This window comes from Mauremys mutica, chromosome 22 (genome assembly GCF_020497125.1).
Source record: "Mauremys mutica isolate MM-2020 ecotype Southern chromosome 22, ASM2049712v1, whole genome shotgun sequence".
In the NCBI taxonomy this organism is placed as follows: domain Eukaryota; kingdom Metazoa; phylum Chordata; order Testudines; family Geoemydidae; genus Mauremys; species Mauremys mutica.
This window is the reverse complement of record NC_059093.1, coordinates 7,455,091-7,482,205: the sequence shown is the minus strand read 5'-3', so window position 1 is coordinate 7,482,205 and position 27,115 is coordinate 7,455,091. Positions and strand designations below refer to the sequence as shown.

The following is a 27,115-nucleotide window of genomic DNA, read 5'->3' as shown; positions in this document are numbered from 1 at the left end:
CGTCTCCCTGCGGCCCAGCTGGGCAGCAGGAAATCAGTCACAGGTGCACTGGACCTGGCGCCCTCTGAACGGGGCTGGTCACCCCTGAGGATAAATGTATTCAAGTTGGAGGCGTTTGGATCTTCCTGTAACAGGGGCCACGGGGAGGCTGGCTTCGGTGGGCGCAGGATTAGGCCAGTGCTGAGCGCTTGGGGAAATGCCACCTTTGGGGTGCAGATTTCCAGCTCCCAGGGCCAGGGTCCCATTTGGACCCACAGGCATCAAGGTCGTTGCTGGGTTCTTCTGGGCCCACATAAAGGCTGAGAGGCCGAATGGCTGCCAGGCTTGAGGGAGTGGGTTTCCTGCCGGGACTGACTCATGATTACATAGGATGAGCCAGGAAATGGCAAGTTGAGGAGATGGAGGGTCCTCAGCAGGCATAAACCAGTGCAGCAGCTCCACTGAAATCAACAGAGTGTGGCGGGTTTACCCCAGTGCGGGGGCTGGCCCAGGGTGTCTGTTGGAAGTAGACCGGGATTCCCCCCCCAAGGTGCCAGCCCATTGGGAGTTGGCTGCATGACTGCCTTCGCATCCCTGCTGCAATGCTAACAGTGCAGGCCACCCACCGGGCCCAATGCCTCTGCTGCTCAGTGCCTGGCAGAGCGGGGCCCTGATGCACCCAGTGGCACTGGACCAGCAGCAGGCCTGTGTATCCGCCACTTAAGTGGCACATAGCCCATTCGCTGGCTCTCTGCAAAGGGATGAATTTCACCCTTCCTGACTAATGCATTCTCTTTATTAATGGTATTCATGGTCACCCCTTGCCTTATAGATATTGTTATTTATATCCATTTCCTATACTAATGCAACCAAGGCACCACTTCGTTCCTCTTTTCTACTAAGGATTACTTACAGTTAATGCATTTTTTGTAGGGGGGCGAGATTACTTAGTAAATGTAATTGCTTAATAAAAGTAATTGCTTTACTTTGTAGCGGTAATTAAGAGTGACTGGGATGTGTATTTCTTTCCTCGGCGTATGGATTTTTGGGGGTTGTTTGTTTCACGGCTTTTCCGAAACTTGGTGCCTGACTCAGTGCTGTTGTTCCAGTTTCACATCAGTGGGTGAGATCCTTTGCTGGTGTATATCGGCAGAGCTCCACGGAGGTCAGCATTGTTGTGCTGATTGTCACCAGCTGAAGATCTGCCCAGTGGGGTTACACTGGCATGAAAAAGGAATCATGCAGTAGCGAATCAGTATCCTTGTGTCTGTTAGTTGCATTGAATGGAAGGCGAGGGGGGTGTAAGTGGGTCGAAGGCCTGCTAGAGATGAGTCTATGAGATAAAATGAAAATCTAACTGCACCCACCCTCAAACCTAACCACTCCCCCCCACCACCACCAAATCGGCACCTATTTCCAGAACCACACTGGAAACTGATCTGTTTTAGGCTCTGAAATATTTTGCTGATTCTCCACCCACCCCCACCTTCTGGTGTCTGGCTGGAACTGGGAGTGCCCCAAATAAGGATGGTCTAGAAAGATTTGCAGACCCAAGAGGTTTGTCTATGATAGCTCAGCAACCAGGTGGTCAGATCCAGCAATAACATAAACGGGGGGTAAGTTCATGCAAAGGGCTCGATTCTGATATCACAATGGTTTTACCCAGGCGTAGCTCCATTAACTCCTGATTTATGCCAGTCTGATCCAAAGCAAGTCTTCCAGCTAACTCTCTTCGGCTTGGGGAGCCCTAGGTGAGATGGGAATCCGTGCTCCAAGCAGGTCGGGGGACAGGTGGTAGTGACAGAGGAGGGTAACTCACGCCCATTTGCTGTGTTTGCAGATGGAGAGGGATAGACATGCAGAGGTGGTGGAAGGGAGTTGGTGAACGCTGCTCCCCCTCCCACTCACACCAGGGGCTCTGTTGAAGTCAGTGGAGTTATCTAGGCATTCATGAGGGCAGCAGCCTTGCCTGAGCACCGCAAGACCCTGGGAACCAACCCCAATGCTCTTCCCCCGTAGGCTGAACGGCTCGCTGCCCGAGAACGTAGAAGTCCAGAACAACACCCTGTTCTTCAAAGGGCCCGTCTCCTACAGCCTGGCAGGGACGTACATCTGTGAGGCCACCAACACCATCGGCACACGGTCAGGGCTCGTGGAAGTCAATGTAACAGGTAGGAAAAACTCAGCCTATCCGCAAAGGGGCAGATTGGGGAGACCTAACCTGGTGGCGAACAACCAGCCACATGCTCTTCTGTCGTTTTTTCTAGAGCTAGACTCTCTCTCTCTCTCGGGGTATAACCGATAAAGCAAACAGGATCTCCGCTTTGCTCTGCGCTCACGGGGTTTGTTTTCTGAGTGATTTGGGCTTGGATTTCATTTCATGTTTTCTTGGTCTCGCTTCCTTTTATACACGGTGGCTTGTTTGATCTCACCTCCCTTTGTTTTCCTTTCCGCTTCTGATTCAAAGCAAGAGTTGAAGCTGGGATGTGTGGTGAGAAGTGTTGAAGGAGAGGCTTTCTGAGGGGGTGGGAAAGAGGAGTGCCTCCCAACAAGGCAGTGGTCCGACAGCTGCAGGCGACTGTTTGTTTCCCGGGCTAGTCAGTTTGAAGCAACTCAGCAATTTTTTCCAGTTGTGCTGCTCCATACAGCCGCTAACCCTACCATCGCACACGAGGCTGAGGAGACAAGCTGTAGGGAGAGGGGCCACTTTCTCTAGGCTCCAGGAGGGAGTGACATCAGAGGGCCAGGAGTTAAGGTGGTGATGTCATACAGTGTCATATGAGAAATCAGGCTAGCCACTGAGAGAGGAAGTGGCGTCTGGAGATGTTGGGTTAACATCAAGAGACGAGATGACATCAGGAGGCGTCATGATGATGTCAAAGGGAGGAAATGGCATCGTGTGGCAGTAGATTAACGAGGGAGGAGAAATGACATCAGAAGTTGTTGGTCTGACATCAGGGAGAAGTAACCTCTGGCAGTGACAGGCGAATGGCAGATTAAGGAAGTATCATCGTCCAGCACTGAGCTAAGGGTTCGGGCGGTAGGCAGAGCATCTGATTGCTCTCGGGTCTTGGTGGAGATAGCAAGGAGTGGCTGCCTGACAAGCAGCCCTGAGGGCCTGGGGTATGTTGCGCTGCTGATGGTGTGTGGTTGTGCTTGTGACGTGTGTTCCTCTGGTGGCCGATCTCCATCTCGGATCAACTCAGTCCATGGTGGTTATAAAAAGACAAATGACCCAGTGTTGTTCCCAGCATCTGCGAGGAGACCATGTGGCACCCGGTGCCCTGGAGACAAACCTGCTTAGCTACCAGGATGAGAATAATGGTATGAACATCTAGATAGGCAGAGCCCAGCCTAATCTCTCTCAGCTGGCTTAATACAATGGCTGGATGCCTCTTGCCCTGGGTTTAATCTTTTCCACAATGCAGGGGCACTCTGAGGTTTTCCCCACCCAGTGACCAGGCTGCAACGCTGCTGGGACAGAGAGAACTGGGAGAGTATACTAAACCATGCCACAACCTAAATATGACCCAAGATGCCCAGCACTCTAAGCCCTGGGCTTAGCAGGGCATTGGTTCTGTCACCACGTGCCATAGCTGCCCAGCTGCTTGGTCTCTCAGCTTGCCTGGTTTCCATCTCCACTGGGGAATTTCCAGGCAGTGAAAAACTCTATCCGAGGGACTGCTGCCAATTGGCCCTGCAGAATGAGGCAGAGGACTGATCTGCAGAGGGCTACTTCTCAGGCTCTCCTATGACAGGGGACACTGGAGACTTGTTTTCCAGTCCCTGAAGCAGGCATGACTCCCTGGTGGGGATGGGTGGGGAGACAAGCTCCTGGGGCCAAGGCGGCTGCTGTCAGGCAGGTTGGGGAACCATCGTGCAGTCTCCTTTCTCTGACCAAAGTCCCAAGCGCTGCCATATTGTTCCCTCTGAGGCACACGGCTAATGAGACGCCCTGCAGGCTGCGGGAGCTTCCAGGGCACAGGATGTTCGGAGCACAAGTGGAGAGCGGGGACGGGGCCTCCTGCACTCGTTGGGCTAGACAAGGGGCTGCGTGGAGTCGGGACACCGGGGTCCCATTCCCAGAGCTGCCACAGACTCATTGTGGGACCGTGGGCACTTACGGGCAGATTGTCAGCAGGGGCCACTGTCCGAGGGCAGGGCTGGGAGCCCCAAGGGTGCAGGGTTCTGGTTCCCGCCCTGCCAGCCCCTAGCGAGATGGCTCAAATCATTCTCAAAAGAGGGCCACTCTTTCCGGATGCCTCATTCTTTGGGGAGGTGCCCGACTTGAGACATCTCAGGCCTGATTTGAAGAGGTGCTGAGCACCCCTGGCCTCCATTGATGCCCATTGCAGCTTGTGGGTGCTCAGCAGCTCTGAGAACTGGACCCAGGGTGCCTCAAACTGAAATCAGTGATAATGTTGCTCTGGGCACCTCCCCCCCCCCCGTGCCTCAGTTTCCCCCGGCTAGCACGTGGGGACAGTCATGTTAACTTTCCCTTGTGAAGCGTGTGGAGGTCTGTGGGTGAAACAGTGATGCTACGTGTCATTCACTAATTTGCTGTTGGGGTGAACCTGTGGTGCAAACGATTTACTTTGCCTCTATCTGTTGAGCCGGGACTGGTTTCTGTTTCCCTTTGTGGAATATTTTACTGGTGAAAGGAGCTGGCATCCTGGCAGCCTGAGCAACTGGGGAGCTCTGCCTACAGGCGAGATACAGCCTGGGCAGCTGGGGGGCGAGTAGCCCTGACTCAGCGTTGACCCGGGATCATGTCTAGGGGCCAGAGAGATGAGCATCTCCGAGATCCCTTCAGCCACATTTGTGAGTACCACCAAGAGGGCTGATCAATTCCAGCCACTGTGCTCCTTTGGCAACGTGGGCAACTGCCCTCTAGCAACCGGGCTGAGACCCTCTGCATCTTATTTCATGTAGGCCCAAAGCCATCAAATGGTAACGACCAGTAATCTGGACCAGACCGGGAGGTGGAAAGCTCCCTGTTCCCAGCACAGGAGAGTAGATTCACAACACACACAAGGGAAGAGTTTGGGGGAGACAGGGTTTCTTCATAGCGTGTTTCATTCTAATCTCAGATCTCTCAACCGTTACTGTGTCGCAGTCGAAATATGCCCCAAGATGTCCGGTGCTGCGAGGCCTGTAATAGTGAGGCCCTGTTTCTGCTCCCATGTCTCTCAGCCGGCCATGCGCAATTGCACAACCATGTACAATGACACACGCACATCTGCCTATCTAAGGGGCTTACGCTGCCGCCCATCATCACCGTACCCGGGTACCTTCCCTAGCAATAGTGACGTCTCTAGTGGATTTCCTGGCGTCTCCAGCACACTAGGGTGTGGGGCTCATTGGGCAGATGGTGGCAGGGTTGTGAGTGTGGTTCTTCTAGTGGAAAGGAACCACGAACCCATGGGAGTTAGGTGCCCACTCTCATTGACTTCCAGGGGGAGTTGGGTGCCTAAGTGCTCTTTGTGCCTAGGTGGATGGTCCCTTAGCCCATGGAGTGAGCCATCCGGAGGGAATGGAGAACAGAGCATGGGAGGGAAAGGGAGGGAAGGGGCGTGTGTCGAGCAGGGGGAAGCAGAAATGGGGATAGCAGGAAAAGCTTTTGGGAATTGCTGTTTACCAGGCAGCTGGGGCCCAGGGGACGATTAGCACCGAGGGCAGGGGAAAGCCATCGTTAAAATCAGGGGTGTTGGGATAGGGCATCAGTGATAGTGCTGGGGAATGAGGGCTGGTACTGCCCTGGATGCCAGATGCATAAATCTGGAGTCACACCCCACACCCTGTTCTCAGTGGAGTGACTCCAGATTTACACCCGCATGGCGGAGATCAGAATCTGGACCCTGAGGTGCCAGCGTGTAGAACAGTATCCATGGTGAGGTGACCAGCTGCAGCAGGCATGGGGGGGTAAGAGCATGCACTGAAGGGGGCCGCGTTCGAGCCGATTAGCAGCTGACTCGTTAGACCAGGGATACACAAAGTAATACCCTTTTAATAATTCATGGGATCTGAATATGTTTATCCAGCTCTCCCCAAGGGCTGATTAGGTCGGCGCTGGAGAGGGCTCAGCCGGCCTCGCTCGGCTATTACAGGTACATTTGTTTGGGGCTTGCAGGCAATTTAGGGATTGTCAGCAGACCACGAAGCCTCTTTCAAGAGCCGTGCGCAATAAATGGTGCTCAGTCGAGTGAGCTGCTAGCCTTGGGTAAAATAGAGAGGAGCCCAGTGCGGAGCCAACCCAGCCCAGCTCCCCACTCACTCACACACGCGCCTGTCCCCCTCTCCTGCCATCACGGCAGCCTGCTGTTAGCCCACTCCAGACCTGAACGAGGAGGGGAATCACCTGGCTAGTTTGGTCTCCCTCCTGAGCGAACCGGGGATTTGTTCTGGGGAAAGGCTGAAAGCTGCTATTAGAGTTATAGCACATTAAAAAGATTGATAAGTGGAAATTTAATATTTTATCCCTGCAATCTGTTCACGTAATAGCTTCTCCTGCCTTGCAGGACGTTTGTCAGTTGAGGCAAATCCATGTAGTGAGGCATGTAACTATTTATTACAGCTGGTTGTGGGAAATAATAAGGGACTCTTATTATAGACTCACTGTGTCTGCACATGTGTCCCTGCGTGTCTAAGTGGGCTCTAGGGCAGGCAGGCTTCCCTGCAGGGGAGCACGCTCCATCATGCATGCACACGCTCACGTGCACTGAGGCTCAAAGGCACATTTGTGTACAGTCAGGCACATGCCGATTCGGGCACAATTGCACATTCGTGAGCAGTTGTGCACACGCATCTCTGTACGATTGTACCTTCAGACACAGCCAGGCACAATTGAGCATCCATGTACAGTCACACACGTGCCCACCCATTTGGCCCCCCTGTGCATACACACACGCTCGGACACGCCCATACACCGTCACCAGCATGTGTACACAAATGCACCAACCTGCGCGCACAGACATCCCTGCATGCAGAAGCACACAAACATGCCTATGCGCATGTAGGCACAGTCGTCCCTGCGTGCCCATCTTCAGACACACGCAGCCTGTGCACATGGATCCCCAGCCTAGTGCATGCACACGTTATAATGTGCAAGGGCAGGCGTGTATATTCACAACTCCCTGCGCCCACCCACCTGCACACTCATGCAGAGGGCGTACACACTCCCATTGGAAACGGCAGGGAGGGAGCTGAGGAGATGTGGTGGAGAAGGAGGCTTAGAATCCTCTCTGAACCCCGCTCAATGGCAGCTGCATTTCGCAGAGGCTCCAAGGAGAAGCGGTCGTCATTCGGGCTCGGCTTGTTGTTTGGTCCAGAAGGTCTCAGCTGGGCTCCGCCTCTGCATGCAGGATGGGTTGCTCCGCACATAGTCTGGCAGTGTGTGGGTATCTATAGCAGTTCTCTCTGCACCCCACGGGGCTGGAGCAACGCAGCTGCAGGAGAGGAGTGAGTCTTTGTGGGGGAGAAGCAGGGAGGCCGGAGACCGTGTGTATTGGCTTCGCTCAGCGCAGGCACAGGGTGAGAGACCTCATTAAAACAAACCCTGCACAGGCCTGTGAGCTCCGGGCACACTTAATCAGAGCTAGTGGAGATTAGCAGAGCGCTGGGAGAGCCTGGCAGCCCTCTCCCCATGTCTCTTTCTCCCGCGCGGCAGGGCCAGCACGGGGGCGCTCCCTATGCCGCTCTCCCCGGAAAATCCCTCCTTCGCCCAGCCCTGACTGCTGTGACTCCCGAAGGAGGAGCTCGTGAAGCAGTGCCTGGCCCTAAGGAAACATGGTTCATCCCAGAGGCCAGGCCGTGTACTCAGCACGTGCAATGACCCGCGAAGGCTAAAGAGGATGGGGAGTGGGGTGGCAATGCTGAGACGGGACAGGGATGAGAGAGGATGGGGACCCGGAGGGAAAGAGGGAGAAAGGCAAGAGAAGGAGCCAAGCTCCAGAGAGGTCATCAGCCACAGCCAGGGCAGATTTAAATTTGTCCCAGTCCCTGACTGTGCTGGGTCAGTCCAGCTGTTCCACCGCAGGAGGACCTGGCAGGGCAACCCTGCTCTCTGCAGGAAGAAAGAGGCACGGGAAGGAGGGACAGGCTCCCCTAGCAGCTGCTGAGCTGTCACGCATCTCCCTCGGGGTCTGTATGTGAGGGCACCTCCCTGGAGGTCAAAGCCTGCTGCCCAGCGGGAAGGAGCCAGGAGAGCATGGGGACATCTCTGTTGCGCTTGACTTTCTGGGGAAGGCGCTCAGATACCACAATGAGGGGCAGCAGGATAAAATGGGCTGGTGGATGGAGAAAGGAAGCTGTCCCCTGCTCCACCACCCCCTCCCTGTGTGACCCTCAGTAAATCGATAAATTGAACATCTTCCAAAACTGCCACTAAACTGGGGCCTCTTGTTTTTATTTGTTTTGGGGGGTGTCTGCCTGAGATGCCTCAGGCCTGGCTTCCCTGGGTGCAGAGCACCCGCCAATCCCGCTGATCGCAAAGGAGGTTGAGGTGCTCAGCATCTCTGAAAACCCAACCCACGGGTGTCTCAAATCAGAGGCCTCCAAAACCAACGGCCCCTCTGGAGAACGTCGACCTCGTCCTTCTCCATGGAGTGGGAGGAACTGGTAACCTCGGTGAGGGGCTCTGTGAGTGCCAGAGGAAGGGATGTGCTCCAGAAGGGTGGAGCTCGGGTGCCCAGTGTTAACTCCACACCCCTGCCTACTGGGGGCTCAGTCCATCTCCCGGTGGCTACCCCATCACAGTGGGGCTTTTCCTCGTCTCTCCTGTCACTGGTTGAATTTCACCCTGCCCTGCCCTGCCCTGCCCTGTCCTGCAGTTCGTGCCCAGCAGATTCATGCCCCCAGTGCATTGGCGCTCCTGTGCATCCCTGAGACGTCCCCCGAGCCCCTATCAATTTGTAAGTGGCCGATGGCGTTTGATAAATGTGCCGTTCTGCCATTGGCTTCTGGCCTCTCCTCCGCGGTGAGAGGGGCCGTGGCTCAGCAACACGGGCGGGAGGGGAGCAAGCGGAGACGAGAGGGGTCCCTGGTTTGCTGTGCTACCTGGAGAGTTATTTACTCACCCACCGTGATCTCATCCCAGCAAGGTCACTGCAAACAGACTGAGCACGGCCTTGTGTGCAGGTGAGAGCGCAGGAGAGAGGCCTTTCCAGCAAGCGTTTAACTGCAGCTGAGGAGCTTGGGGGCTGTGCACCCGGAGCCTTGTGGGCTGATGGTGCATCGCTCACGTCTGTGCAAACCACTTGGGCTCTGAACCCAGGGCAGTGGGCTAAAGGGGGCTCAGAACAGGTGCAACTGGGGGACCTGGTGCTGTAACCTGGCCGCTGGATTCTCTGCCAGAGACCTGCTGCAGGGTAGTCTTTGATTGACAAGCAGTAGGTGACCTGGCAGAGAGATTAGAACCTAAGAGACGTTTGGCTTCTGTCCTAAAAGCCGTCACATTCTGAAATGCCAGCAGCAGCTGCTGAACTCCTGGATTAGCTTCCAGTGGTTTCCTTCCCACCCCTGCACCCCCCTCCAGCACGAAGAGCAGGGAACGATGGAAAGGGGCGGCCAGATCCTCCGCTGGGGTAAAGTGCCATTGAAGGCTTTGGGTCCTCACTGACTTACACCGGATGAGGATCTGCCTTGTATTTTCTAGACAGCTACCACGACTGGCTTCATCTCCCGTCCCAGCTCTGTGCTGCTCTGCTGGGATCCTATTGTCAGCAGCCACAGGGTACGTGGGTGGATGTTTCACTGCGAATGGGCAGGGGCAGGCCAAGTGTTCTGGAGAGAATAAGAGTTTCTAAAATCAAAGCCCTTTACAGAGGGTCTGGACTAGAATGCACCGGTCCACCCGACCCCGATGGGGGTATCCAAATGGAGGTCTAAGCTCAGAATTTCCCAGTGCACACAGTGAAATCTCAGGGGATTCTGGCCCAAGATGACATATCATCTGAGTGGGGTTTGGTTTGGTTTGGGTTTTTTGCCACTCAGGGAGAGAAATCTCATGGGAACAGCTCACCAGATCTGGGCTCTATCCAACCCTGAAGCCCAATCCAGATCCCAGGCCAAATGGGCTATCTCCTTGGGACGTGCCTGGAGCAAAGAAGAACCAAACTCAATCATAGGAAAACTGACCCAAACTCTAAGCAGAACATTTTTGTTATAAAAAACCAGCCCGCCCACCCCTGACACACACACGCTTTCAGTACAGCCAACCAAGACATTTGGAAATTTGGACTAAATTTTTTCATGAAAATAGGTCAGTTTTTTCCACTGGGTCTAACTTTTTTTTTTCTTTTTAAAGCATGATTGTCTCTGTGCTCACAGAGTCCCGCTGGAAGCTGCCAACCCCCAGAAGGCAGCCAGCTCTTGCAGTATTCCCAACCTTCAGCAGGAGCTGGGGGTAACAGGAATCTCATGAGTTTCATTGACCCTGCCAGTTTCCCAGCCTGGTTTTGCAGACCCCAGTGGTTTGTTAGGCTCAGCAGCTGAACTTCATCCAAACAGAATAACCAGGATATTGAAGACCTGCCAGTTGCTAGGAAAACATTAGCTGAGCTCCAACCCCTTGCCTGGCATCTTGTGTCTTTATTTACTCCTCTTGTGCAAAGCTAATGCACAGTGGGTGTGAAGTGCTCCACCAACTCATTTCACTCCTGTTTTGCACAGATCTATATGGCAATGCAACATGCCACGCACTGGGAAGCAGGGGTGGCTAGATTTATCTCCATCAGTTTCCTCAGGGATCAGCTTGGCCAGAGACTTCCCTCGGGGTCTGCTTCTCCTTTGTCATGCTAGCTGGTGGGGTTTTTTTTCCTTAAAGCCCCAGAACCTGGAGTCAGGTGATTGCTTGAGAATCTTGGCTTTTGTTTTAAAAATGGAGCAAGTTTCTAGTCCGTGTGGTTGCAAAGAAAAGCTTGGAAAGGTGAATCCTAAAGACTGAAAGACCAGAAGGAGGAAAAAACAGAACCCGGAAAGTTGTGTTTTGTTTTTAATCTCATGATTGGCTTGAAAAAGATCCTGATTTGCAGGCGCCTCACTCCTGATATGGGAAAGCCTGAGACTGTTAAGGCCTCGGTGGGGTTATTCCTGATCTCCCCCAGAGTGGCAGCCCTCAGAGCCATTCATTCCCATGCACTTTCCCATGCTGTGAGTCAGCAACAGGTGAAACCTGCCATGAGATGTCTGGCTCCCTCCACCCTGGATCTGGGGAAATGTGCTCCAGGCTGGCTACCCAGCCAAGCCTTTCCAAGAGGGGAAGAAAGCGCCCCAGAGGCCAGAGCTCCCTGCAGATGGGGCCGGATTGTCCTTTTCTTTGGCGGGATCAAAGGGAAACTGGGCTTGGCTTCATTCCAGGGCGAAACCCAGAGCGACCCCTCATCTCTCTCTCTGCTCCCAGCTGCTGCCCCAAGAGGCCTGGCTCTTGGCACAGGGACAGGAAGCCGTGGCTGAATGCAACAGCTGGCAGAGAACAGGAGGGGGAGAGTGGGGAGATAGTGTTGCTCCTTTAACTCCTATGCATACAGCGCGCTCTGTTTCACTGGGGCTGGAGCGGGAGGAAGAATGTGTTACACTGTAGTAAAAGCTCAACTTATCCCTCCCCCCATCTCCCATTTCTCTGCTGCTCCCCTTTCCACGGTAGCTTTAATTCTCTCCAGACTCTTCCTAATGGATTTTACACATGGGGCCCAGCATGCTCCGCTCCGGGCAGTGGGATTCTCGGTTTCCAGGACCCTCACGGGCACCGGGGTGCGGGGGAGGAGACAGGCCGCAGGATTCCACAAGCACCCAGGGCTGTCATTTGGTGCGTTTCATCCTGCCCGTGGAACTCAGGATTGTTCAACGGCCAGTACTCGGAGCCAGATCCTCAGCTGGTGTGAATCAGCGTCGCTCCATTACCCACAACACATCCATCAATGGCAATGGATCCATGCCAAGTTTCGCCAGCAGAGGATCCGGCCCATCCTAAGTCATTAGTTCGCTTCAGAGTTGAACGGTTGGGGCAGTGGAGGGAGAGGAGACGCTGAGGCTGGTGCTTAACTCTCAGCCTCGCTCTCCCAGCTGCTGCCAGGCGTGCCCTAGAAACGCCCAGGTAACAGCCACTGTGTGAGCCCAGCTCCCAGGCGATTAGAGACCACGCCGACAGCCGCCAGGTGCAGCAGCCCCGGTGGGGTGAGGGGGCAGGGGATTGTTTGCACTGAGCGCTTGGCGATAAAGCAGGGCGTGGCTGGGCTGGGTGGCTCTTGGAGAGGAGAGGGAGAGAAGCCGGCTCACCAGGAAAGAGCCCTGCTCTGGGTAGGGATGGAAGCTGAGATGGGCTGGCTGACGCCTTATCCCCACTGCTGTTGGAAGAGGCTTGGTGCTGGGAGTTCAAGTGGAACAGGTCCAAAGAAGCCCTGGGGCCAAGCTGCCCCGCCCAGCCCCCTCCCTTCAGTCCTGAGCCCGTATGGCCAGGCAGGAGCTGGTAGGAGGAAAGCAGGCAGTGAGGAGCAAGGTCTAGGGTCACAGCAGGGCCTAGGAGTTGGCACTCGACAGTTTTGTTCCTGGCTCTGCTCTGTGCCTCGGTTTCCCAGTCTGTCTCTCAGTGGGGATAATCCCCTTTCCCTGCCTTTTGGAAAGTGCTCCAAGCCCCTGACAGGGAATGGGTGATCCAAGGGATCTCTGTGCGGTAGATCCGCCCACAAGGCACAGCTCTGAGGTGGAAATAAAGACCAGGCCTTTCATCTCACCCCGCTACGTCTGTTCTTCATCTGCTGGGGATGGGCCAGGGCCCTGCCAGCATTACTCTCCCCCTGCCAGGCATGTGGGGGGCACCCAGAGAGTGGCAGTGATGGGGAGCGTGGGGTACCATGCTGGGGCAGCAGTGAGTTTGCAGGTCTCTGCTGAGCGAAGGCACTAAGGGGTGCAAGAGGCCGTGTTTGGGGCAGCCGTCCCTGGGAACCCCCAGTCGCCCTGCTTGGCAAGAGGAGGGGCTGCTGGGTCGCTCCTGTGAGCAGTGGTGGGAGGGGATGGGGGGAAGGGGTGCAAATAGCCGCCGCAGTAGGTCACTAGCCCTGCTCCCCTCCAATCCTCTGGAGGACAGAAGTGGTCTCTCCCGCCACCCAGTGGCAGTGCTGGGAACGGCCTCATTCTTGGCTTCCCAGTGAGCCCTGTTCCCCTTCTCTGCTGTGTCACTGGGTTTCCTTCTCTTGATCCCGCTGCCATTCCGCAATCCCCCTTCTCTCCTCTCTCTCTGTCTCTCCTCTTCCCTTCCCTGTATCTTCCCCGTCTCTCTCGCTCTCCCTGGCTGACCAGTGGCAGGGGAAATTTCAGTGCTTTACCTGCTGATTCGCAGTCACGCCTGGTTTTACATCAGAACTGGCTTTGGGGAGGGAACAGGGCTTATGTTTGAGTGAAATCATTTCCTCCATGTGCAAGGTGCGAAATCTGACACTCTGACAAGTTAGTTTTTGTGTCCAAAGTGTTGGGGGGGGGGGTGAGGAGGTTGATGAAACGTCTCAGAAACGTGACATCTGGGGACTGGAGGAGAGGAACCGAACATCAGGAGATCTTGCAGGGTGGGAGGGTGAAGGAGAATATCCCATTTCCTGCCTTTGAATCACGGGGCTAACAAGACCGTTGGCGAGGAGACAGGCGCCAAACTCCCCTTTGCTGCTCGACACAGAACCACAGTCTCTCCACCCCCTGGAGCCAAGAAGAGGGAGGAATCTGTAGAACCCCAGAGGTTGTTTCACCTCCTCACGCGGTACCATTCTAGCTGACTTCAGTGGGCAGCTCCAGGGGGAGAATTGAGCTCCCATGTTCCACCAGCTGCTTGGGCCTGAAAACACCTTATGACATCACTGAGCAGGAAAGAGAGGCACCAATTCTGAACTGCAGCCAAGCTGAGTTTAGGACTGGGAGGGTGGGGGCAAAGATCCAGCCCCCAGGTTCTGGCATTGGCTGGCAACCAGTCTGGTCAACTAGCATCAGCTAGAGCCGCTGGAGGGCTGCTCTGTCTTATACTCAGCTGCCAGAGCCCCCTAATTAGCCATTCCCGCCTCTGAGAACAGTCCGAGATCAGCAGCATTCCAGCCGCATCCAGCCGGAAGCTGTGAGGGGAGAAGAGGGTGGTGTAGAGCATCACACCAGCTTTGTACCCCCTAAAGATTCACCAGCGTTGGGGTTACTCCCAGGGACTGGCCCCACCAGCTGAATGGGGCCATGGAAGAGGCTAGAACGTGCGTGCGTGTGAGAGAGAGAAGCTGAGCCATCAGCAGCTAGCATTATCCAGTTTCCATTAGGGATAGATGTCGCATTTTTAGCAGTTGAGCCGAGAGGTTTTTAGTTTCGTCTGGCTGGCTTTTCTGGACGGACACACACACGCAGAGGCTTCTAAACTGGCCGCCTTTTAATGTAGCATGTCCGTTTTTCCTCTGCCTTGTGCTGGAAGGAGCAAATCGCCCCCAGCTGCGTGCACCTGTCCCATTCCGGCTGGCATTTTTCACTGCAAAACCCTCTGCTACGATCAGTTTCATTGCCCTCCGCTAACAACACTCCTAATGCGAAAGAGTCGGCAGTGTCGGTCTGGGACAGTGCAAAGCAGGAGCAATTTTTGAGGAAAGGATGGAGATTTTAAATGTCTCGTTCAACAGCACAAACAAAACCTCTATCTCAGGGGCTGGGGAGGGTTTAAAATGTGGGACTAGGCCCCCTTGGGTACATGGGAATAGCTGCACTGGTGCTCCATCCAGCCCAGTATCCTCTCACCAGCTGCTTCGAGGAAAATTGCTACATCTGGGATAACCTGCCCCCAAGGAAAGTTTCCTTCTGAGCTTGAGGTTGGGTTAAGCCCTGAAGCATCAGGATTCCTGTCTCTTCCCAATCTCTAGTTTGTTTGATGTTTCCTACAATCACTCATAAATGCCTGATCCTCCTTTGCCACCCTGCTAAGCGCTTGGCCTCTTGTGGCCATGAGTTCCACAAGCTCATCATGATTGGTGTTGGGGCGGGGCGGCGGGGGGGGAGGCATTGCCTTCTATCTGTTTTTGCTTTGCAACCATTCAGTGATGGAAATCGTCCATCATTCGGCTGGTTCTCTGCCCATAGTCCTGGCTTCTATTTGAGAGGGAAGTTTGGTGTTTGATTGGCAGCTTCATGCAGCAGGAGATGGGAAGGCAGCTGCAGAGCTATTCAGCAGTGAGGAGCAGCCCCAAATCTCCATGCTGGGGAGGCAAGGCAAGAGAGGGGCTGCTCCAGTGTGTGGCCTGGTCGCCTCATAGTGGGAGATGCTTAGCACCGGAGGGGTCAGACCGGCTGGCGAGGAGAGAGCGTGGAAGCCAGCAGGCCTGAGAGCAAGGGCAATGCAGCTGAGTGTGGAGGGGAGCGAGGCAGTGCTGGGGGGGAGCAGCAGCCTTGGGAGCATGCACAGGCAATGCTCTGCTGCGGGAACAGTGGTATAACGTCTTGCTTCTTTCCTCAGAAGATCAGCGAGGCTGGATTCGGCTCTCGGCTTGGCCGGTGTAAATCCAGAACAATGCCACTGTAGTCCGTAAAGTTGCTCTGGATTTTCCCCAGCTCCCCAAGAGCGTGTTGTGAGTGTTCGCGTGGAAGGAATGTATCTTGACGTGTTTCCAGACGGCTGGCTGGTGTGTGCGTGTCCTTTCCTGATGGGACATTGCTGGATGTGTTCTGAGCCTGGCAGCGCCAGGAGAGAAGAGGGGCTGCTCCCCTGCACTCTCTCTCTCTTTCTCTCCTCTGTCGAAGGCACTACTAGACGATGGTTAAAGCAGGGAGCTGGGAGTCAGGACACCTGGGTTCTATTCGCTGCTTTGCTACCGCCCTGCTGTTTGACCTTGGGCAAGTCCAGTCCGCCGCTGCATGCCTCAGTTTCCCCATCTCTCAGATGAGACTGGGGATAATGGTACTGACCTGCAGCGGAGCAGCGGGTTTGGAAGTCTTGTTAGTAATTAGCTCATTTGATTAACGAGTTCCTTGGATTGGAGGCTCTATAGAAGGGCATCAGATGACCCTCCCTCCCTCCCGCTCTTGTGAACCCTGGAGCAAAGAGTAGGCACACAGTACCGAGTCCACAGGAGGCGAGGCCGCCCCGAGGCAGTATCATGGCCAAGGCGCAGCCGGGACCGCTGGGGAAAGCTGGCCCAGCCTGGCATTCCCCTTCCCATGTGCATTGAGGGCCCAATCCTGCATCGTGCTAAGTACCTCCAACTCCCATGGGCTCCACAAGAGGTGGAGCGTGACCAGCCCCTTGCAGGATTGGCCCTTAGGGGCTACCCTTGGCAAAGTGCCCAGGATTTCCAGGTGAGCATTAACCCCGTCAGTGCACCACCCACGCCAAGGGCATTCCAGAGCCTTTGCCAAGGACACAGGCACATTCCAGGCAGATGGCTGTTGGCCCAGTGACAGGCTGGGGAAGGAAGGATACAGACCCAGCTTTACTATGGCACTACCCTGCAGGCACCCATGGGACTGGCATTCCATTGAGGGGAGGGCTAGCTTTTTGCTAGGGGATTTTATTGAGCCTAGGGGCCTAGCAGCTCGTCCTGCTCTCTCTTGGCCCCAAACCGCTGTCTGTGGTAATATATAAAATAAACACGGTGACAAGGAAAATAACTTTGTTTTGATTTTCTTTTTCTTGAACTAGGCCAGGACCTGTGTGTGAACAGGATTAGCAACTGCAGTGCCACTGTACCCGCCAGAATAAAAAAATAGAGGTTATCTATCCTCATGCTTCAGAGTGTAAACCGATCAGCAGCTGGGGTCAGGCAGGAGATGGCTCCATTGGATGGCATTGAATTACACAGATGCACCATAGGGTTTTCCATCTTCCTCTGAAGCATCAGACACTGTTGAGCAGTGTCTGAGACAGAGGGTTGGATGGGCTGCATTTGATACAGCAGGGAGGAGGGATATCAGGTTAGATGGCTCATTGGTCTGATCCAATACCAGTAGATGGCCGGCTGGTCTGCTCCAGTGCAGTGCAAATTTCTGTGGCCACACTTTTGCAAAGCAGCCTCCCCGGTTTGTCTGCCTCTGTTTTCAGTCGCCCGACCGGACATGCCTCAGGCCTGATTCTTGAGGAGCACTGAGCACCTGGAGTTTGTCACCAGGAGCCCATCCCAAAAATCATGCTCGAGGCATCTCCAGGTGGGCAGCCGAAGCACAGAGGTGGCCTGAATCTGGGGCCAACTTTTGGAAAGCTGGGTGTAGACGCTGCCGGTGAAGGGGGCTGAGGTCTGTCGCCTGCTGGGCTCCTGCATGCTGCTGCTGGTGGCGGCTTAACCTGGAAAGCTTGCAATGGTGCGCGGTCCGCCTGTGACTAACACCTAGACCCCGAGCGCTAACCCTGTGTCGCGGCCGCCGTACGTAGGCTCCTCCCCTTCCCCGATTTTTCCCTTCCTTGTTCCTTACCCTCATCTTCCAACCAATAACCAATTGAAATGCAAGCCCGGAACATGGATTGACACTGTTCCCCCTTCCATCTGTCTTTTCCTACCCAGAATTCCCCTCCACCCCGCCTCCAAACGATGACCGCAAATCAGTGGCGCAGCCGAACATCCCCACGGCCGTGATTGGGGGCGTGGTGGGCGGAGTCTCGCTGGTCCTGGTGGTGGCCGTGGTGCTCTTTGTGTTGCTCCGCCGCCGGCGTCACACCTTCAAGGGCGACTACAGCACCAAGAAACACGTGTACGGCAATGGGTACAGCAAGGCCGGCGTCCCGCAGCACCACCCCCCCATGGCCCAGAACCTGCAGTACCCCGACGACTCGGACGACGAGAAGAAGCCGGGCCCGCTCGGGGGCAGCAGCTACGAGGACGAAGAGGAGGACGCCGGAGGCGAGCGCAAGCTGGGCCTCGCCAACAAGTACGAGGACGACTCCAAGCGGCCTTACTTCACGGTGGACGAGGTCGGGGCCCATCCGGAGCCCTACGGCGAAAGGACACTCGGCTTCCAGTACGACCCCGAGCAGCTGGACCTGGCTGAGAACATGGTCTCCCAGAACGACGGATCTTTTATTTCCAAAAAAGAGTGGTACGTGTAGCTCGCTCCCTCTCCAGACCCCCACTCACGCTCCCCCCCCCGCCCTCCAGACCCCTGCCGAGGGCCGTTCGCACACGCATCGCACACGCGCGCTCACATCCATGCACGTCCACTGCTGCCCGGCCCAAGGACAAGACTTGAGACACCTGCCACTCACTCGGAGGCGACGGGGGCGGGGAGGGAGGGGCTGGTAGCTTTGCTTATGGATCGTTTTTTGGGGGGGGGAGGTTGTTTTGGTTGGTTTGTTTGTTTTTTTTAATTTCTCCCACCGACTTTGTCCCCTTCTGTGGTGTTTGTATTGATCAGTGGCTTCGGTGTGACTATTTGCTTTAACTACTACTGCCCACCCCTGTATAATATGCCTCGTTTGTGTCTTAGTGTCTCGAATCATCCTTCCCCAAAGATCCCTCCCACTCCATGCCCCCCGAAACACTGGAATTTGTTTGTATGTTGTCTTATTTGGGGGTGAGGGGAGTCCATGGGAGGGCAAAAAAAAAGGAGGACCAAGGAGGGGAAAAGCACAAAGCAATGAAGACCTAGATGCCATAGCGGATGATTTTTTTTCCCTTTTGTTTGGTTTTTTGGGGTGTTTCCGTTCCCCACAATGTGCCTGTGACGAGCGAGTCTCAGTGTTAAGCGTGTAAGGAACAAATAAGAATCAAAGGAAACTAAGCAAAATCCAAGGCCCATGAGGCTGTTATTGGCACAGGGAAATGGAGCTGCCGTATTCCTCCTACCATTTATTATCCTTTTACAGTATTTAAAAACAAACCAACAAAAAGAAAAGGAAAAGAGAGGGCCATGGTGATGCCGCTGGTCACTGCTGGGGTGTCCATATTGTTTAAAGACGTGAGGGGTTTTTCGTGTCAGCCAAGGAGCAGTTAATTTCACCCTGTTTCTGACACGCGCCGTGTCCTCTGCACGTGCCACAGTGACGGGGAGGGTTCCATGAGACACCCCTGTGCCCTGCCTGCAGACATGCTGCTGGTTGGCATGGTGCCACCCAGCCCAGTGGGCGGTTTCTGTAGGGGAGCTCCAACGCCCTTTGCGTTGACTTCAATGGGCATCAGGCCGGGCCCTTTGTATTTAAACTGCTAGGTCTTCGCAGTCATCAGTTTACATCCTTCCCCTTTGTGAGAGTGTTGCCAGCCACGTCTCCCGTAGTAATGACCCTGGCCCTTATGGCCACTGATAGCCTGCATCGAATGGCCCCTTCGGAGGCTGATAGGCCAAGGACTGATTGAGCCGTGTGCTGATCTCCTCTCCCCCCCTTGAGATGTGATGGGGAGCTTGGAGGGAAGCTTGGATTGCTGCTACCCCTGCTGTTCTGTGGCTAACTAAGATTTCAGTCTCCAAGGCTGTCGGTCTGACACTGAGGCAGGATTCACTAGGTGTTTGGTTTTTCTGTTCCTTTACCAAATGGCTAAATGAATGAAAAAGAGATCTCCGTTTTCAGAGGTGTATTGTAATGGGTTTAATTCTCCCCCGGTGCCATACACGTGTTTCATACCATAGACCTAGCCATACAGCTGGGCAGCAGAATGGAGGCTCAGACCCTTTATAATAATCCACACCAAAATCTCACATCCAGCTTCAGCCAGACTCTGTTCCAAAGCCCCGCCCCATGGTTTCTGGCTTGAGCCAGGTACAGTTGGACTTGAAACCCAGACCATTCCCTTGGCTGATTGATTTTGTTCCTGCTGTGGGGATGGGAAATCAGATAACTCGGTTGTAATTAGGGTGACCAGATGAGAGGAAAAAAATATCGGGACACATGGGAGGGGGGGTTCCGCTGGTGGAGAAAAAAAAAATAAAAAAGCCGAGTGCTGCCGGCGGAGCGACCAAAGATCGGTGGGGACGCAGGACAAACACCTAAATATCGGGACAGTCCCGATTTTATTGGGAAGTCTGGTCACCCTAGTTGTAATTGTTCTGGCTTTTCCTGGTGTTTTTTGTGTTTCCTGGTGGAAACACCCTAAGAGTGGCTGTTCTTGGGGTGCTGCTGTCTCTATCGAAAGCAGGATGTCCTGGAGATCTCGAGAGAGACTCTCTCCAGAGGTCCGGCTCAAGGGGTTCAGAGAAGCCAGTAAACTTTAGGGGGCCCGTCCATCGCTGTCAGGTGAATCCATACCCAGGGAGACCGAATTCTACTCTCACTTCAAGATAGGGATTTGGGGATCTTGGTTTTCTCTTTTCGTACTACTGAGCACATGCCCCATCGAAGGAGATGAAATCCCCAGCATCCCTCTGATTCGGTACCGATTAAAGGGGCTTTGTAAACCCGCAAACCCAAAGGGAGTCAAGGCCTCAGCCGGTCCTGCCTAGGGATAGCAACACAGATCGGATGAAGGCGCACCACCGTGATATGGGACTCCCAGCATGTGGTGGACACATGGGGTCCTGGGATAAAGACAGAGCAGAGGAAGTAACATTATATTCCTGCTGGATCTCAGTCAGTCACTTACCCTCCTGCAACCTTGCTGTCACCTTGGGTGGTCTGGTGGTTCTGTACTCTGCGGTGCATCAGACATTAGAGATGGGCCCTAGCCAAGTTCCCACTCCTAAACATATGGGCTTTTGGAGCCAAATCTGACTCCAAAAAGGGCCAAACCAAAATCCCAGGCCCATGCTAACCCCAAACTCCGGGACATCCAAACTCCAGCTGCAGCTGTGAATTCGGTGAATTTGGCCCACCTCTGAATGTACCTGCCCACACGGGCGAGCCAGAGCTTCATGCAAAACGCCCAGGCCCAGTTGAGCTGCCCTTGTGTCCTGGATTAACAACCCCAAGCAGCAGGAGCCCCCAATCCACGGTCTGGCAAATTCTCTCACTGCAGAATGCTGCAGAGTTGCCTCAGGGTAATCCCAGCTCATTCTCATGTGTTGCTTATCAGCAATACACCCTGTTTGCAGAATCTCTGATGCAGTGAATCCCCAGTCATCCTGTTTCCTTCCCTTGTTCCCTTCCTGATCGGTTTTCCCGGCTCTCTAGAGCGGGTTGGCGTTCGTCCCTTGTCCTGCTGAGGAGATCTCTGTTTATAGCCAGAGGGAACATGGATACAAATTCTCAGTGCTGAGAGGCAGGAGGTTCAGTAGGGTGCATGGAGCCAGAGCCAGGGCAGCAGGGTTTGATTCCTCTTTGTAATGGTTTGTTTGCCCGTATTTGAAAGTGATACGTCCCCTGTTTCCCAATGACATGGGGATGGGATGGAATGTTCCTTTTGCACGTGGCGTGCAAATGTGAAGTGAGGAGATGTGCCCAAACTTCCATTTGTACGCTCATGTGTGAAAGCAAATTAAGTCACCACAACAGTGCATGCATCCTTTTTTAGACTTGCGTGTAAATGTGAACTGACCAGACGCAGGAGGGTGTCTCGTTTGCACACTTGCAGGCGGGAGGTGAGGTGTGGTGTGATGCAGGGAGCTCCCATTTGCACACTTAGACGGGAATCCTGCCCTCTCGTTAATGATCCAGAGTGTGTGTTTGTGCAAGACTCTTGCACCCATAGGCAAATCAAGGGTGTTTTACAGCTAGGGAGACAGACACATGGCGATCCAGTGTAATGAGGAGCAAGTTTACAACCTTGGGCAGATCGAGCAGGCTGGCTCAAGGAGAGGATAGGGAAGTAAATGTGATAGATCGTAGACAGGTGGGTGGCCATGGGGGAGCAGGGGCTCAGGGCAGACACCATGGTCATTGGTAACACCACTGTAGTGCCACACCACCTCCCCGGGGTTAATGGCTCACTCACCCACACACCCCCTGCAGGGTGTGATTCATAGATTCCAAGACCAGCAGGGACCACTGGGATCATCTAGTCTGACCTCCGGTGTATCACAGGGCAGAGACCTGTCCCTAAAGACGTTCCAGAGCAGATCTTTTAGGAAAACATGGCCACCGTCACCCTGGGTAAATGGTTCCCATGGCTGATTACTCTGACTATTAAATATCTACGCCTTATGCCCAGTCTGAATTTGTCTAGCTTCAACTTCCAGCCATTGGGTCATGTTAGACCTGTTGTCTCTGTGACTACACCAGGGCCAGTAGAAAAGAGGAATGGGGAAAACATATGCATTGCCACCCCAAACCGGGGCTCTGCCTGCTCGGCTAGCAGCACTCCTCCCCTCTGAACCCCTCCCCTTGCCATCAGCACGTCCGGTTTGGGAGCGACACCTCAAAGCTGCTCATTCCACAGCGTGAGGTGGTCCCAGGCACCCCCCTGACTTGACCTGTCCCCATAGCGCATCACCGGGGGCAGGCCTGGGCTCTACGGCCATGGAAAAACCCAGGGCACCTAGCTCCATCCCCCTCCTTCTCAGAAGAAGGATGCGTCTGGCTCTCGTTACTGAAAGGGTGACCGTTTATGGGGTCAGTTAATTGGACAAGATTCCCTCATGGGACCTTAATTAGCGAGCCTAAACGATTCGCCGTTAATCTATAGCGAGGAATAAGTTGCCTCATGAAATATTATGGATTGACAATTTGTCTGAGAGCTGCTGGGATACAATAACGAGATCCATTCCCTCTCTGGGATTAATCTCCAGCCCTTCTTCTTGTGTTGGCGAGGGGGCACTCTCCCACCTAATTAGGTCGAAGGTGGCTGTCGCGGCAGGAAGGTTGTGAAGGGGAGATGCGTAGGGGACTAAACTGAGGACGCTGTTTGTTGTGCGTCCCGGAGCTGCATGGGAGCTAATGGTTTAGGACTCGAGCGACCCACAGACCCAGCGACTCGAGCCCCACAGCCCAGCGAGGTGAGCCTGCCCACGAGACACACCAGAGCTTAGGGGTCTGTTACAGGAGTGGCTGGGGGAGGTTCTGTGACCTGCCATGTGCAGGAAGACAGACCAGGTGATCACGATGGTCCTTAAAGTCTATCAGTCTGTGAGCTTTTCAAAATGCCAGTGGGATTCCGTCGCCCAATTCCCATTCCTTTTAATGGGAGCTCAGCGTCCAAATCCCCTAGACAGCTTTGCTGATCCCAGCCAAGGCCTCTCTCCTTCCTGAGACATGGCGCCCTCATGCTAGAATCTGAGGAGACTCTTCAGAGCAGCGATCTCCCCATGGCTGCCAAAGGGCCCTCTCCTGCTGGTCCTCTGTGGCCAGGCACAGGCTCTGCTCCTGAGGCAGGAGCAGGCCATGCTGCTAATGGGTCCGTCTCTGGCAGCGCCTCCTCCCTTATTTAGTGAGGGCTATCGGAGCTGCTTCCCAGACCCCCAGGAGGGATTTTCCCAGATGAGAACCCAGGCTTCTTACCCCTGGAGAAGGCAAGGAAGATACATTGGGGTGGCCTCCACTGCTGAGTATTACTGAGGGAGGGGGTCTATTTCCAGTGGGAGATCCAGGGCTAGCTGCCCTTATGGCCATGGGGAATGAGTTCCTAGGGGACCGTTTGCAGATCCAGGGTTTAACACTCCAATACAGTCCCCTTTCGAACCTTCCTCTCTGTTAACCAGGCAAAAGAGCACAGATTTCCATGGAGGCAGGAGACAAGCAGAGCCGCTCTGCCCCTTCCCTTACAGCTTCCTTTCATGTGTGTTCCTCCTTCCCCTTCCATCCACAGCCCCTTTGACTTACCCCCAGGGCAGACTGTTGTGCACTAGTGCAGAGGGACTCAGAAACTGCATTTCTGCTGCTCAGGGGGAGCCCATTGGCCAAAGGGGGGCAGGAGGCCTTGCTCAGGCGTTTGCCTGTGGCACTGATTATGCATGGTTTCCACTTCTCCATGGCACTGGCTGATGGCACGGGTAACTCTATGCATCAGAGCCACCCTGCCCCTAAGAGCAGGGCACAGAAAAGAAAGCCCGCCTAGGGAGCATGGGGGAGAGGCACACTGGAAGGGACCTTTGGGGTATGTGCATAGAACCCCGATCCTTGCACATCATATTGCTCAAGTCTCTGCCCATGGGGAAATCCCAGAGCTTGCTAAAGATATCTGGGCAGCCCTAGCCAGCCCCGTGTAAGCAGTGGTCCATGGGAAGTCCAACGGGAGAAGGGATTGTTAGTGCCAGGCAAGGATATGGGCACAGAGGTTACAGACAAGCAGCCCGGCCCTGACATGGTAGCCCAGGAATTATTCTCCAGGCAGTTGCCATAGAGAAAGAGACAAGTGGGGAGAGACAAAGCATCTGGGACCCAGTATCACAATGAGAAGGTGAGGACAGCAGGACAGGTAAAGAAAGGCCTCATTATATGGCTCGCGGGTCAGGAGATGGCCTGTTGGGGAAATGAAGGTGAATTTGGTCTGAGCTATATGCCAGCGTCCCTTTCCCTCCCACAGTGAGCTGCACACAGGCAGACGTGTCTCCTCCTACAAACTAAATTGAGTCTGTATTATTCGTATGAAAACGCCCCAGCTGTTTTCCTGCTGGGGCTTATGTCTGGGATTATCCATCACAATTCACCCCAGTGATGTTATTTTCCCTGATTTAATTACAAGATTGTTTGGTGGTTTGTTCCTGTGTTTTTGTAAATCATTTTTATTCAAGCCAGAAAAAACAAAACACAAAACTCCATCTGAAGTTTTCTTTGGGAAAAAAACAAACAAACAAACAAACACAAACAAAAACCCAAATGTTAGAGCTGAATTGATTGCAGAGACAGCAGGGACAGAGGAGCCTTTCCTGGCTCAGCGTCGAAAGAAACTCGACGACTGTTCAGCACAGTTCGCTGAGCGGGAGAGGGAGAGAGACAGTATAGCAGATACCGACGGGAGCATGATTAGAAGAAGGGGCCACTGGCTCCTTCGATCTCACACACCCATGCAATGAGTCTCCCAGTCTCAGCTTGCTGGAGAAGGAGGGCTGAGAGAAAGGGGGTGCGGTCTCCAATGAGTTTTGTAGGTGGGCAGATCTGTAGCATGCCAGCAGGGCTTCCCAAACAAAGCGCTGCTCGGAGTTTGCTGTGAAGAAGTGGGGGCTGGGATCTACTCCAGTCCCAGTTTCTTTTTCCCAACGGGAAGCAGTGCAGGGCATGGTGTGGAAGTGCTGGCTGGAGAGATGCTTCGAGCTACTCCAGGCCAAGCAGTAGGAAATGCTGTGGAAACACTGGCCGGTAGAGAAATGGAGAGTTCTGCAGTCCCAGCCCACTCCAACAGCTGCTGGAAGAGTAGAGAGTAGCGGGGCAGTGGGGAATGCTCTAGGAACATTGAATGTGCAGCGCTCATGGCTACCCCAGTCCCTGCCTCTCCCAGCAGGAGGCGCTGTGGGGAACGCTGCCAGCACTGTGTGCACTGAAGCCTCTCCGTATTCCAGGTGGCTTATGATAGCACTTTACCCCTCCCCTGGTTTGTGACTTTCTTTTTCTATTTTGACATGATCCGTAGCGAATTAGAGTGACTCGCTTTGCGTACGAATGCGCTTCCCTGCAGAGCACCCCCTTCCACCGAGAGAGGCAGGGAATGCGGGGGGGGGGGGGAGAGGATGAGGCTGGGTCAACTTGCTCCCATCCAAATCCTGCCTCCGACCGTCATTCCTAGAACTGGCCCCCCTCTCTCCAAAGGGCCAACCTTGCAGCCGTTACTCATCGGAACGAGCCCCGTTGAAGGCGATGGCACAGGCTGAGATTCACCGCCGTGCCGAAGAGCCAGCACCAGTCCAGGTGCCATGTCATCCCTTAAAACAGGGTTTAAGTAGGATGTAAGCGGAGACGGCCCAGATCCTCAGTGGTATTTAGGCACCAAACTGCCATTGAGCTGAGGATCTGGGCTGAAATGTCTTGGGCTGGTCCTCTGCACGGGGTGAATTCCATCCATGAGCAAAGGTTGCAAGATGAAGCCCTACAGAAGGGGCTTGTTCCATACATTTGCACAGCGCGGCATTCCATATGTGATCTACTTAAGGGTGAATGTAAATGTAATGAATATAAGGGGCCAGATCCTCAGCTGGTGTAAATGGGCATCCATGGAGAGCTGCTGCAGCTGATCTGACTCGCTCTTTCTTTTCTTTCCAAACATGGTCCCTTAACTCCAGTGACTTTTTTTTTTCTTGCTGTAATTATCATTGTGGAATAAAAAACAACCCTAAAAAAAAAAAACCCCTTGCATTTTTTTGTAATCTGTGTTGTAAGTGCTTTTGTAAAAAAAATAATAATAATGTAACAGACTGAATTTGCTTTTATGATTTTTTGTTTTGTTTTCCATCCTTTGTAATAATTTTTGGTTGGGGGGGGGAACGTTTTCATGGTTCTGATTGGGGGGGTGTTGCTTCACCCTCCCTTTTACTTGTATAAAAAAAAATAGTGGCTCAGCTGTGGAAAGAAATGTACTTTTTTATAAATAAAGAATTTTAAAAGAAGCAGCGCTTTTCCTTTTTGACTGCGACGCGCGGCTGGATGCAACAAAATCCGGAGAAGCTGCACCTTTCCAGTTGCCTTAATCTCTTCTGTGATATACGGTGCTTTGAAAGGGGATGGCTTGCAATCCAAAGGGGAAGAAGCCAACCCAGAACCCATGACTGTCACAGGACAAGCTTGGAGAGATCAATACACTGCAGCCAGTAAAGGGTGCCTTGCTAGACAATACCCCGGAGGCTACATCACTATGGGCCTATTGATTGATCTCTCCATAGGGAAAAACCTGATCTTTGCCTTCCATTGTCTGTCTGCCTGCCTACAAACAGCTTGCCAAGGAGTCCTTGTTCCTCGGCTCACGCAGAGCCTCCTGTCTTTGGAGAGAGAGAGAGAGATTTAGCTATAAAGTGACATACAATAGATGATGATCAAATAGAGCAGATTTGTTCTTACATCCACTGAAGTCAATGGGAGTTTTGCCATTGATACCCATAGAGCGGACCCCTATTAGAGAGCTCAGTAAGCATGTGGGGAAACCAACTGGAATCTTGCAACTGACTCTAGTGCATGTAGTGCCTGGCTCATAGCGATCTCCCTAGATTGCACTGAACGGCTTTGCTCAAAAGCCCTGACCACAGTGGGACAAGGAACACACTGTTCTGGCTACTGGTTCTCAGCAGCCAAATCTCAGCACAGTTTCCTCCATTGGTGGAAGGCAGCACTTGCTTTCTTTTCTGACTGCCTATCGCTGTTTAATGAGAGATGAACTTGAACCAAAACCCGGGGTCCCAGCACCCCAGAGAGACTGGG

The 27,115-nt window shown here is 53.8% G+C and overlaps 1 protein-coding gene across 1 annotated transcript in view; it reads left to right on the top strand.

Annotated features, from left to right (window-relative positions):
• The window catches only part of LOC123354734 (nectin-1-like), a 97,429-nt gene extending 71,119 nt beyond the window's left edge, over nucleotides 1-26,310 (top strand). Inside the window, exons 5-6 of the mRNA XM_044996900.1 lie at nucleotides 1,999-2,150; nucleotides 17,478-26,310. Coding sequence (XP_044852835.1) covers nucleotides 1,999-2,150; nucleotides 17,478-18,019 — 694 coding nt within the window. The 3' untranslated portion in view covers nucleotides 18,020-26,310. The remainder of the gene's footprint in view (nucleotides 1-1,998; nucleotides 2,151-17,477) is intronic.
• The last annotated feature ends 805 nt before the right edge of the window (nucleotides 26,311-27,115 follow it).